The 12,260-nt window shown below is 36.8% G+C and overlaps 1 protein-coding gene across 11 annotated transcripts in view; it reads left to right on the top strand.

The window, feature by feature from the left end:
- The window catches only part of DMTF1 (cyclin D binding myb like transcription factor 1), a 47,898-nt gene that overhangs the window by 16,944 nt on the left and 18,694 nt on the right, over positions 1–12,260 (top strand). For all 11 annotated transcript variants that reach the window (XM_081536521.1, XM_081536515.1, XM_081536519.1 and 8 more), the window contains 3 exons: positions 998–1,092; positions 5,667–5,781; positions 6,633–6,709. In XM_081536521.1, coding sequence (XP_081392647.1) covers positions 998–1,092; positions 5,667–5,781; positions 6,633–6,709 — 287 coding nt within the window. The remainder of the gene's footprint in view (positions 1–997; positions 1,093–5,666; positions 5,782–6,632; positions 6,710–12,260) is intronic.

The following is a 12,260-nucleotide window of genomic DNA, read 5'->3' as shown; positions in this document are numbered from 1 at the left end:
TTTCTAGGCTCTTCTCCCCATTTCATTGTTGGTAAGTACATTCTTCCAGTAGCTCAGGTAAAAAACTTTTTTAAATTACATTCTTGACTTTTTACTTTCTTTCTTATTTGGTTTATCTGCATGTCCTGTTGGCTCTACCATCAAAATATATCCACAATTTGAACTACTTATCACCCTCACTTGCCTTCACTCTAGTCCAGGTCACCGACACCTCTTACCTAGTAATAGATTATTGAATTAGCTTCATCACTGATCTCCTTCCAGCTAGGGCTGTCCTTCAGGCTGTTTTCCCCTTAGCAGCCAGGGTGATCCTGTTAAAATAAAACTCAGTTTATATCACTCCTCTGCTCTAAATCTTAACTATGGTCACCTCAGTGGAAGAGAATTAAAGCCAAAGTCTTCATTTACAGTAGCCTTCGAATCCCACACAATATCTTGTTTGGTCTACTCTGGCCACACTATCCTTGCTGTTCCTGTGAACAATCTAGGCAGGCCCTCAGAACCTTTTTGCACTTGGCTTTCTGTCTGCCTTAAGTGCTATCTCTCAAGATAACCTTCATGACTAGCCCTTTTCCTCACTTTGTTCCAAATCCTGGTTACTTTTTCTGGCGTCCTATTTAAAATTTCAAACACTTGTCCCCACTCCCAACACATTTCCCATGCTTCATTTTTTCTCCTTAACACTTTTCCAACATACTGTGTTAATTTTGTCTTCCCTCTAGACTCTAAAGTGCCTTGAAGGCAGAATTTTGGAGGTTTTTTGTTTATTGTTGTCTCTGCATTGCCCAGAACAGTACCTCGCATGTATTAGGTGCACAACAGATACTTGTTAAGCAAGTATGTATATATGTATATCACACACACTTAGGTGTGTGGATGTATTGGCAAGGAATATGTTAAGAAATTAGATGTTCACATCCTAATTCTTTGGGTATATTTTTTAATAATTAGGACCTGCTTTTATTACTCTGGAGATAAACTGTTCCTTTTCTTGAAGTTTCAGAAAATGATCAGAGCTTTGAGGTGACCATGACTGCAACCACAGAGGTGGCAGATGATGAGATTACTGAGGGAACTGTGACACAGATCCAGGTATAGTAAGTCTTTGTACTGCAAGAAGATTATCCTTTGTACATAACCTTAGGTGATAAAGTGATGAGAATAGATTCTGTCTGACAATATGCGTGAGTGCTACATCTCTTCATTCACATCTGACTCTGCAACTCCATAGACTGTAGCCTGCCAGGCTTTCTGTCCAGGGGATTCTCCAGCCAAGAATACTGGAGTGGGTTGCCATGCCCTTCTCCAGAAGATCTTCCCAACCCAGGGATTGAACCAATCTCTTATGCCTCCTACATTGTCTGGTGGGTTCTTTTCCTCTAGTGCCACCTGGGAAGCCCTGAGTCTGAAAAAGTAGCAATCACAGAATGGCTGCTGCTGCTAAGTCACATCAGTCGTGTCCAACTCTGCGATCCCATAGACAGCAGCCCACCAGGCTTCCCCATCCCTGGGATTCTCCAGGCAAGAACAGTGGAGTGGGTTACCATTTCCTTCTCCAGTGCATGAAAGTGAAAAGTGAAAGTGAAGTCACTCAGTCGTGTCCAACTCCTAGTGTCCCCATGGACTGCAGCCCACCAGGCTCCTCCATCCATGGGATTTTCCAGGCAAGAGTACTGGAGTGGGTCGCCAGTGCCTTCTCTGATCACAGAATGGAAGTAAGACTTATTATTCATCCAAGTTTCATCCACATACATGAGTCTCAGAATTGTAAACAACGATAGAATTTTAAAGCTGATTCCTTGTAGGGTGGTTCACATCTGTTGAACTAGATAATGCATGTGCATTCTTTATCTCCCTAGAGTGATCTTTTTTGAGCTGTTAAATAGCTTTAAATTTTATCTACCAGTTATATGAGATATTGATTGGGATATAAAACTTTTAAAAGTAAGCTTTACCGAGCAGTTATCTGTAGTGACTGATTTAGAAAGGTTCCATGTGTTCTCTGCCCTAATGTGAATGAAAGCTGGTCATCTCAAATACATTTTAACTATAACAGTGGTAGTCATAGTTCCTTTTGATAACCTGTATGACTAGATAGATTTTACCATGTGTTGAGGTTAAATAATTAGCCTGTTTTCCTATATGAACTTCTTTAATTGTCTCGTGTTATTTCTGCCAAAAGAAATCATCATTCTTAGCTCTCTTCAGTGGCCAGCAGCTTAAATCTATTTTACTTGTAAGTTTATTTCTGGCTGATTGTTCTTTTGCTCTGTCTCTTCATTTGATAAAATACTTTGTAGCAGACAGTAGAGACATTGTACCATTATTTTTCTTATGCGAAGCATCATAATGACCCTTCTTCATTATGAAGTAGGTACAAGTTGATACATATCCGGGACTAAGGACATTTCAGAAGGGTGTACTGTGAATTGCAGTGAGGAGCTTCAGAGCAGTCCCAGAATGACAGGATTTCCAGAGAAGCATGTCTCTAATAATGCTTCAGACATCTTTGAGGCAGGCTGGGGGATTTGGACAGAAATTTTTTCTAAATCCTCAGAAACAATAGGGCACATTCTTTCTTCAAAATGGATCTTGCAGGACTTCCCTGGTGGCCCAGTGGTTAAGAATCCACCCGCCAGTGCTGTAAACATGGCTTTGATCACTGGTCCAGGAAGATCCCACATGCAGTGGAGCAGATAAGCCATTGCACCACAACTATTGAGCCTGTGCTCTAGAGCCCGGGAAGCACAACTGCTGAAGCTTCACAACCTAGAGCCCATGCTCTGCGACAAGAGAAGCCACTGCAATAAGAAGCCTGTGCACTGCACTAGAGAGCCAAAAAGAAAAAGGTTTTAAAAATGGTTCTTGTCAAATTCATTTCATTTGTATTGTAGTCTCACTTCCATTTTTAGCGTGTTGAAAATAACTATATACATAGGTCTGATTTGGTTTACAACCTAGTTATTATCAGATTGATCAGTGGCAATGTACACAAGTTTTAGGGTGGTTTTGTTTAGATTATTTCTGAAGAGTTAATGAATTACAATCTAATACTAACCTCTTGGTTTGTTAATTACCATTTTAGTGAATGAAAAACTTTTAATAATTTCTAATGTTTTTTTAAATAAGATTAGCCTTAGGTTGGGAGTGAGAGTCAGCACAGTTTAAAGTTCAGAAATAGTGTCATTTTTGCTGTGCCCTTTGTGTCAAACTAGATGTAGTTATTTCACCTAGTTTAGTAGCTAATGCCTCTTATCCCATTCCAGTGGTGAGACTAACTTGAAAAACAATTAGGAACTAAAATAAACTTTCCATGTATGTAGTACATTGTGGTTGCAAGAGGTATTTAGTAAGTGAAATATTTATTTTAAGATTTCTAAACCTGTATATATGATAAATAAGAAACCCAACAACCAATTCACAAAGACTTCATTTAGAAAAAGCAACAGCAAGTTAAACAAAGCCTGAGTAACTTGAAAAGATTTATATATAAAGTAGGAAGGTGGCTGGTGCTAAGTTGCTTTAGCCATGTCCAACTCTTTGCAACACTAGACATCGTAGCCAGCCAGGCTCCTCTGTCCATGGGATTCTCCAGGCAAGAATACTGGAGTAGGTTGCCATGCCCTCTTCCTCCTAGGGATCTTCCCAACCCAGAGATCGAACACAAGTCTCATGTCTCCTGCATTGGCAGGTGAGTTCTTTACCACTAGTGCCACCTGGGAAGTTCTAAAGTAGTGAGAAATGGGGATAAAATACCAAAAAACTTAATCACTATCTGTATATTAAGTATAGATAGATAGCCTCTTAGGTACCTAAGTCTCCTGATATACTCACTTTGATTGACTGTGTTGAGTATTACTGCTAGAATTTAGTAATTATTTACTTCATTTGATGATTTTTGTCATGTTTAACATTACATGGTTTCAGTAATATAAGTCTTCAGGAAATTTTGCACCATAAGGCATTAAGTGTTTACCCAAAGACAGTAATTAATCATGAAAGGTTTATTCCTGAGATTCATAGAGGGGGCTTTGCTATATATTTAGACTTACTTTGGAAAATGGTGATTTTATTCTTTCAACAAACTAGTTAACATAAGAGAAAGTCATCTCAGGAGATTTTTCTACATTTCTTAAAAGTATTGTATGTATCAAGATCTTTTGATAGCTCTCCGTATTGTCCTTGATAAGTAACTCCTATGTCAAATCTTATAGAATTGTGATCCTCAGAATATGAGACCTTGGATATTGTCTGACTAGTCTAAGTTCTCAGCTTTATAAAGTCCTCTTAACCTTTAAAAGAAAAAATTTAAAGTATATGACACATAAATGCCGGGTTATAAAACTTTTCTCGTTTATTCTAGTGATTTCTAGCTTTTGCCCATGGTTTTTTTTAAAAAAAAAAACTCTAAGAAATACAAGATACTACCACCAGGTATAAAAATCACAGGTGACAATAGGCATGGCTTTTCTCCTCACTGTGCCTTGATTCTTCATTGACAGCGTCTCTCTTTTCTAAGTGAGATGTTTCATTTCCTCTTGAAAATAGAGATCCAGTTTCTACCTACTCAAGAAACAGTGAATCTTTGTTAGTACCTACCTCCAGAAAATGACGTAGCTTAGTAGTTGATCCAGGCCAGAGACCCAGCTGGGTTGAGTGGTCACTAGGCCTGTGACTCTCCTCTTGTCCTGGTCTGCATATAACAGGCTCATCATACCTGATATAGTAGCACTGTTGCCATATCATCCTCACTTATACCATAGCTCTCTCTAGCCCACAGCCAAGTTTCTTAAAAACAGCTTTGTTCCTGCAGAATTTTCTAGATTAGATATGTCCTTAATTGCTGATAGCTACATAAATACACTGAAAGCCACTGAATTGTGTACTTTAAAGGGTGAATTTTATGATGTGTGACTTGTATCTTAATAAAGCTTATTTAACTATGTTTCTCAATACAGGCTATTTTATTGCAATAATGATAAATTAGTACCATATGGTTCTTTGAAAAGAGGATACCTTTAGGAGGGTAGATATCAGCTCTAAATACCTACCCTCCTAAATGTAAAAATAAAGTTGTCAGTAAACAATACGCAGACTGCAATTTTGCAATAACGTCTTTTGAATTAGCCTGTTGATCTTTTTGATCAACAGGTTACATTACAGATGACCATATATTAATATTTAGGCAGCAGACTACCTGTGAAAACATGAATATCATGACACTTGACCCCGGCATTTCCATTTTATTTTATATGAGCTTATTTTATACATAGTAGTAGCAGTAGTAGTTTAGTCGCTAAGTCATGTCTGACTCTTGTGACCCCATGGACTACAGCCCTCCAGGTTCCTCTGTCGGTGGGATTCTCCAGGCAAGAATACTGGGGTGGGTTGCCATTTCCTTCTCCATGTTTTATACATATAAATATACAAATGGCTTTTTGTTTTGTTGAAGATAATTTTGTTTTCATGCTGTCTTAAAAGCAAGAAAATATTTGTCTTTCTGTGAATTCAGTGTAGTTTTATTATATCTAAAACAAATGAATTTCATGTTACTAGAAATTCATTTGTTTTAGATACAGCAGAGTTTTATAATGCTTAGCATTACAAAGATGAATCAGGTTGGGTGTTAAATCAAGCTGCTACTTTTTTTTTTTTGCCTTTTCAAGATTCTACAGAATGAGCAACTAGATGAAATATCTCCCTTGGGTAACGAGGAGGTTTCAGCAGTTAGCCAAGCATGGTTTACAACTAAAGAAGATAAGGATTCTCTAACTAACAAAGGTAAGATATACTGAATTTCAGTGACCAGTGGCAAAAGTGAGTGTCAAAAAGAGCTTGTAGTCATAAGGATCCTAATTTGGGCCTTCATAATTATGGTTGAATAGTTACAGTAATTTGAACCTAATTGAATTAAATTTGGCTCTGAATGGGACTAGGGAACTAATATTCATTTTATAATAATTGGTCACTTGTCCCATATGAAGTAGGTTATAAACAAATGCACAGTGTTACCATTTAAGTCAATACAGTTATTGCTTATGGGAGAAGGAAGTCAAACCTTTTCAAAGTTCTACTAATTTTGATCTGATAAGTTGCTTAGAAGTTTAAGTGTTTATAGTGCTACCACGCTTGTAAGGATTGCTAGGAAGCTACTTCAAGAAAGTGGGGGTTGTGTATATGCCACTCTGAAGTAAGGAAAGGAAACAAAGAATACATAAATAGATTGTTTTCAACCCCTGTACAGTAACTACTCAATAAGAATGAATTACTCTCTATATGTTAATGTTTACCTTGTCCTAGAATCTTTTATATGTAGTTTTTTCCCATAAAACTTATTTTTCACTGTAGAAATTTTTCAGAAAGTTTTGAGTGTGATTTGACTTTTACACTTTTTATAAGTCCTGTCCTGCTGAAAGGGTAAGAGATGTAATTGAGAGGAAGTATTTTTTATGACTCGTTTACTTACTACCCCTGTTTACTAGGGTCAGTTGTATTCTTTCTTAAAAACTAGAGGTCACAGAAGCAACTTTAGGGATTTTTCAGATTTCAGATGAATAAGACATTAAATTAGCTACATTCTTTTCCTCTCAAAGAATAACATTATCAATAGCATTACTTGTTTTCTTTTAAAGGACATAAATGGAAGCAGGGAATGTGGTCCAAGGAAGAAATTGATATTTTGATGAACAATATTGAACGCTATTTGAAGGTATCTTATGGCATATTTTTTTCTTTCACTAATTTTTTGATTGCCAGTTGCAAAAATACCAAAGTAGCACTTTTCAGTAATTATGTAATGGATAATTGGCTAACATGTTGTAGCTTAATAATTTCAGTTGTATTATAGTATATTTACACATTTTGAATTCTCAGTTTGTAACAGCTTTATTGCTTTAGGTAACACCCCAAAGTTAAGACAGAATTTTAATAGTCTCTCAGAATCTTAAAGCTCTATCTTTTCAGGCAGTCTATAAATTAGAATTTAAGTTTATGCTGTGTAAAGCCTAAGAGATGCGGCGTCTTTGACTTTATGACATTGCACTAGTCCTTTCCCTTAAAAAAAATTAGTTCATTTTCATATTCAGGCTTATATCCTGTTTCATATTCAGGCTTAGTCATCCTTTTCATTAAACGACTGATGAAAACAATTTTTAAAGCACTAAACATAGAAATTGCCTTAATATATAGTGTTGCCCTTTCAAGTGCCAACAGTCCATGTGGTAATTCTGAAAACATGTGAAGAATGATACAAGGCTTTGTTTGCACAATGTGAGGGATAACATATTGTGAATTCTGCATGAGAACAGAGAAGGAAGAGTTTATTCTCAGGGTTAGGACAGGTACAGAAAATATTTACCAAGAGTAAGGATTTGAGCTGAGTTTCAAAGAAAGGGGTAAGACTTAGGGGTAGAGTAGGGCAGAGTACATCATGAGAAATGTTGGGCTGGATGAAGCACAAGCTGGAATCAAGATTGCCAGGAGAAATATCAATAACCTCAGATATGCAGATGACACCACCCTTACAGCAGAAAGCAAAGAAGAACTAAAGAGCCCTCTTGATGAAAGTGAAAAAGGAAAGTGAAAAAGTTGGCTTAAAACTCAACATTCAGAAAACAAATATGGCATCCGGTCCCATCACTTCATGGCAGATAGATGGGGCAACAGTGGCAGACTTTTTTGGGGGGGTGGGGCTCCAAAATCGCTGCAGTTGGTGACTGCAGCCATGAAATTAAAAGATGCTTACTCCTTGGAAAGTTATGGCCAACCTAGACAGCATATTAAAAAGCAGAGACATTACTTTGCCAACAAAGTCCATCTAGTCAAGGCTATGGTTTTTCCAGTAGTCGTGTATGGATGTGAGAGTTGGACTTAAAAAGAAAGCTAAGAGCCAAAGAATTGATGCTTTTGAACTGTGGTGTTGGAGAAGACTTTTGACAGTCCCTTGGACTGCAGGAAGATCCAACGAGTCAATCCTAAAGGAGGTCAGTCCTGAGTATTCATTGGAAGGACTGATATTGAAACTGAAACTTCAATACTTTGGCCACCTGATGCAAAGAACTGACTCATTGGAAAAGACCCTGATGGTGGGAAAGATTGAGGGCAGGAGGAGAAGGGGACGACAGAGGATGAGATGGTTGGATGGCATCACCAACTCAATGGACATGAGTTTGAGTAAACTCTGGGAGTTGGTGATGGACAGGGAGGCCTGGCGTGCTGCAGTTCATGGTCGCAAAGAGTTGGACACAACTGAGTGAACTGAACTGAGGGCTGGAGGGAACATATGAGTTAATGATATGTGTTAAGGATTCAGAGTTCAAACCCAGAGTACATTAACATAACCCCTTTAACTTGAACCAAGATAATTGGCTGCTAGAACTTGAGCTTTGAAGTTTAATTATTCTCCTATTTTCTGGTAGTTTATGTATAGTTTTTCACTATTTTAAATACATTGCTGCCTAGTATGTCCACATTCTTAAGCTTAATTTTAAGCTACACTCCTCCCAAACTACACTTTATAAGTTATAAAGAGAAAAAACTTTACTTCTTTATTAGGGAAGGAAGATCCTTCCCACCAAGCTAATTGTTTTAAAAGAAACAGAAATTCAGTGACTATTGAAATATATCCAAAAGTGTATTAAAAGTTGCCCACTGATCACACACACTTTAGTTAAAATTGGGGAAATGCTACAGGTTTAGTAACCAGTTGGTAAAAAAAAAAAAAAAAAAAAAAACAGTGAATTTGGGAAATTAAGAAGCTGATTTCTTATGTAAGAAATTAGAGTAGATGATTTCCAAGGACTCTTCCAACTTGTTGGTTAAAGGGCAGCTTTATGATTAAGACCTTTTAGATGACCATTTCATTTGACCAGGTTGTGAGTAGTAAGAACTTTAAACTACAGTAGTTGAAGTAGAATTGGCAGAGAAAAGACAGATAAGCAAGTAGTCTTCTGAGGAAGCCTGGTGACTGAATACTGGCTAAGAAGGAAAGTGAGGAGATGGAATAATTTAAGAGTTTTTTTTAATTGAGGATGTTTAGGAGGATGATGATAGAATTGTCAGAAGTAAGAAATGTCCAAAAAACATATACTGATCTTGGGAAGATATAATTTGTTTGATTTTGATTTTTGACTATGATTTTTTATTATGTGGTGCTCTTGCAAGAACATTATGGAGCTGTTTTTATTTTTTGTTTGATTTATTTATTTTTTTGGAGCTGTTTTTAAAGCAATTAATTAGATGTCATATATTCCATATTTTGGGTAAAAAGATAAGATACTGTCACAAGGAGCCAAGAAAAAGAAAAATCTTTTCATCTCACTGTACTATCATCCTGCAACACAGTGCCTTACATCTAGGTACTTGTAAATATTTAGGTTTAATTGTTTCCAGACTTGAAATTGCATAAAAGAATTTTGAAAAAGATTCTAAAATTTAGAAACATTTTACTGTAAAGTTTAATACAGTCAAAAGAGTGTATATAATGCATTTCAGTGTAATTTTACCTGTTTTAAAATTTACATAAGTAGGTTTATTCTCTGGGTATTCTGTGACTGGCTTCTTTTGTTCAGTATTGTGATTTTGAGATTCATCCCCTATTGGTTTTTGTTTTTAATTGAAACCTGTGTTTCATCATGTGAATATATACATTATCCATTCCACAGTTAATAGTCATTTGGGTTCTTTTTAGTTTTTTCCTGTTAATTTGTTTAATTCTGGTGGGTTTTATTTGTGTTTTATCTGATTATGTATTGTTATATGCTTGTTGGGCATTTGTGTTTCCTCTTTGAAATTCCTGTTTGTGTCTTTTGTCAGTTTTTTCTATGGAGTTGTTCATCTTTATAATTTTCTTGATGTTCTTATTATATGCTAGATACTGATGTTTTTTTGGTTATGTTACAGATATCTTGTCCCAAGTTAGTGTCCTGTCTTTTCTCTCTAGGTATCATTTGATGAAAAAAATTTCTTAATTTCAGTGTCAAAATTATCATCTTTTTACTTTTGTGTTTTTGTGTGCTTGTTTATGAAATCCTCCTCTGTTTCAGGGCATAAAGATATTCTCATATATTATAGTTTTGCCTCTCACATTGTTTACTATGGTTATGAGATATCGTTTCAGTGTTACTGGGTTGTGGTGGTTTTTGCTTTCTTTTTATATGGATGACACTTGTTACAGCATTATTAGGGAATGTCTGTCCTTTCACAGTCTACAATACCCATTCTGTCTTAACTCAAACTTATACAGATGTGTTTCTAGCTTTTCTAATTTGTTCCTAGGTTCTGTTTGATACCTACACCAGTACAGCACTGTCTCAGAAGCCTCAGTACCTATCTGATGAGGCAGGTCTCTTCATCAATGTCTTGGCTGTTCTTGGCTATGTGCTCTCCCATTATAAATTTAGATTCAGCTTGCAAAGAATGAAAAACTGTTGGAATTTTTATTGGGATTACATTGAGTCTGAATCAGTTTGAAAGGAATTAACATCTTTTTAATATTCTGACTTCCTATTGAAGAGCATTTTTTAGCTCTCTGTTTTAGTTGGGCTTCCCAGATATCTCAGTTTGTAAAGAATCCGCCTGCAATGCAGGAGATCCCAGTTCGTTTTCTGGGTCAGGAAGATCCACTGGAGAAGGGATAGGCTATTCAGCTGATAAAGAATCTGCTTGCAATGCAGGAGACCTGGGTTCGATCCCTGAGTTGGGAAGATCCACTTTAGAAGGGAGAGGCTACTACACACACCAGTATTCTGGCCTGGAGAATTCAGTCCATGGGGTCACAAAGAGTCAGACATGACATTGAATCTGAAATCAGTTTGAAAGGAATTATCTCTGGGCTTTCTATTTTGTTCCATTGATCTATATTTCTGTCTTTGTGCCAGTACCATACTGTCTTGACTGTGGCTTTGTAGTAGAGCCTGAAGTCAGGCAAGTTGATTCCTCCAGTTCCATTCTTCTTTCTCAAGATTGCTTTGGCTATTCAAGGTTTTTTATATTTTCATACAAATTGTGAAATTGTTTGTTCTAGTTCTGTGCATTGAATCTATAGATTGCTTTGGGTAGTATACTCATATGGAAGAAAATAGAAAGCCCAGAGATAAATCCACGCACCTATGGACACCTTATCTTCGACAAAGGAGGCAAGAATATACAATGGAGAAGACAATCTCTTTAACAAGTGGTGCTGGGAAAACTGGTCAACCACTTGTAAAAGAATGAAACTAGAACACTTTCTAACACCATACACAAAAATGAATTCAAAATGGATTAAAGATCTAAACGTAAGACCAGAAACTATAAAACTCCTAGAGGAAAACATAGGCAAAACACCCTCTGACATAAATCACAGCAGGATCCTCTATGACCCACCTCCCAGAATATTGGAAATAAAAGCAAAAATAAACAAATGGGACCTAATTAAACGTAAAAGCTTTTGCACAACAGAGGAAACCATAAGCAAGGTGAAAAGGCAGCCTTCAGAATGGGAGAAAATAATAGCAAACGAAGCAACAGACAAACAATCTCAAAAATATACAAGCAGCTCCTGCAGCTCAATTCCAGAAAAATAAATGACTCAATCAAAACGTGGACCAAAGAACTAAACAGACATTTCTCCAAAGAAGACATACAGATGGCTAACAGACACATGAAAAGATGCTCAACATCACTCATTATTAGAGAAATGTAAATCAAAACCACAATCAGGTACCATTTCACGCCAGTCAGAATGGCTGCTATCCAAAAGTCTGCAAGCAATAAATGCTGGAGAGGGTGTAGAGAAAAGGGAACCCTCTTACACTGTTGGTGGGAATGCAAACTAGTACAGCCACTATGGAGAACAGTGTGGAGATTCCTTAAAAAACTGGGAATAGAACTGCCATATGACCCAGCATTCCCACTGCTGGGCATACACACCGAGGAAACCAGAATTGAAAGAGACATGTGTACCCCAATGTTCATCGCAGCACTGTTTATAATAGCCAGGACATGGAAGCAACCTAGATGTCCATCAGCAGATGAATGGATAAGGAAGCTGTGGTACATATGCACAATGGAATATTACTCAGCCATTAAAAAGAATACATTTGAATCAGTTCTATTGAGGTGGATGAAACTGGAGCCCATTATACAGAGTGAAGTAAGCCAGAAAGAAAAACACCAATACAGTATACTAATGCATATATATGGAATTTAGAAAGATGGTAACGATAACCCTATATGCGAGACAGAAAAAGAGACACAGATGCATAGAACAGTCTTATGAA

The sequence above is a fragment of the Giraffa tippelskirchi genome, chromosome 10, assembly GCF_054371585.1.
Source record: "Giraffa tippelskirchi isolate mGirTip1 chromosome 10, T2T-mGirTip1v1.2.pri, whole genome shotgun sequence".
NCBI classification, from domain to species: Eukaryota; Metazoa; Chordata; class Mammalia; order Artiodactyla; family Giraffidae; genus Giraffa; species Giraffa tippelskirchi.
The sequence above is the reverse complement of the archived record's forward strand: the minus strand, read 5'-3'. Positions and strand labels throughout refer to the sequence as shown.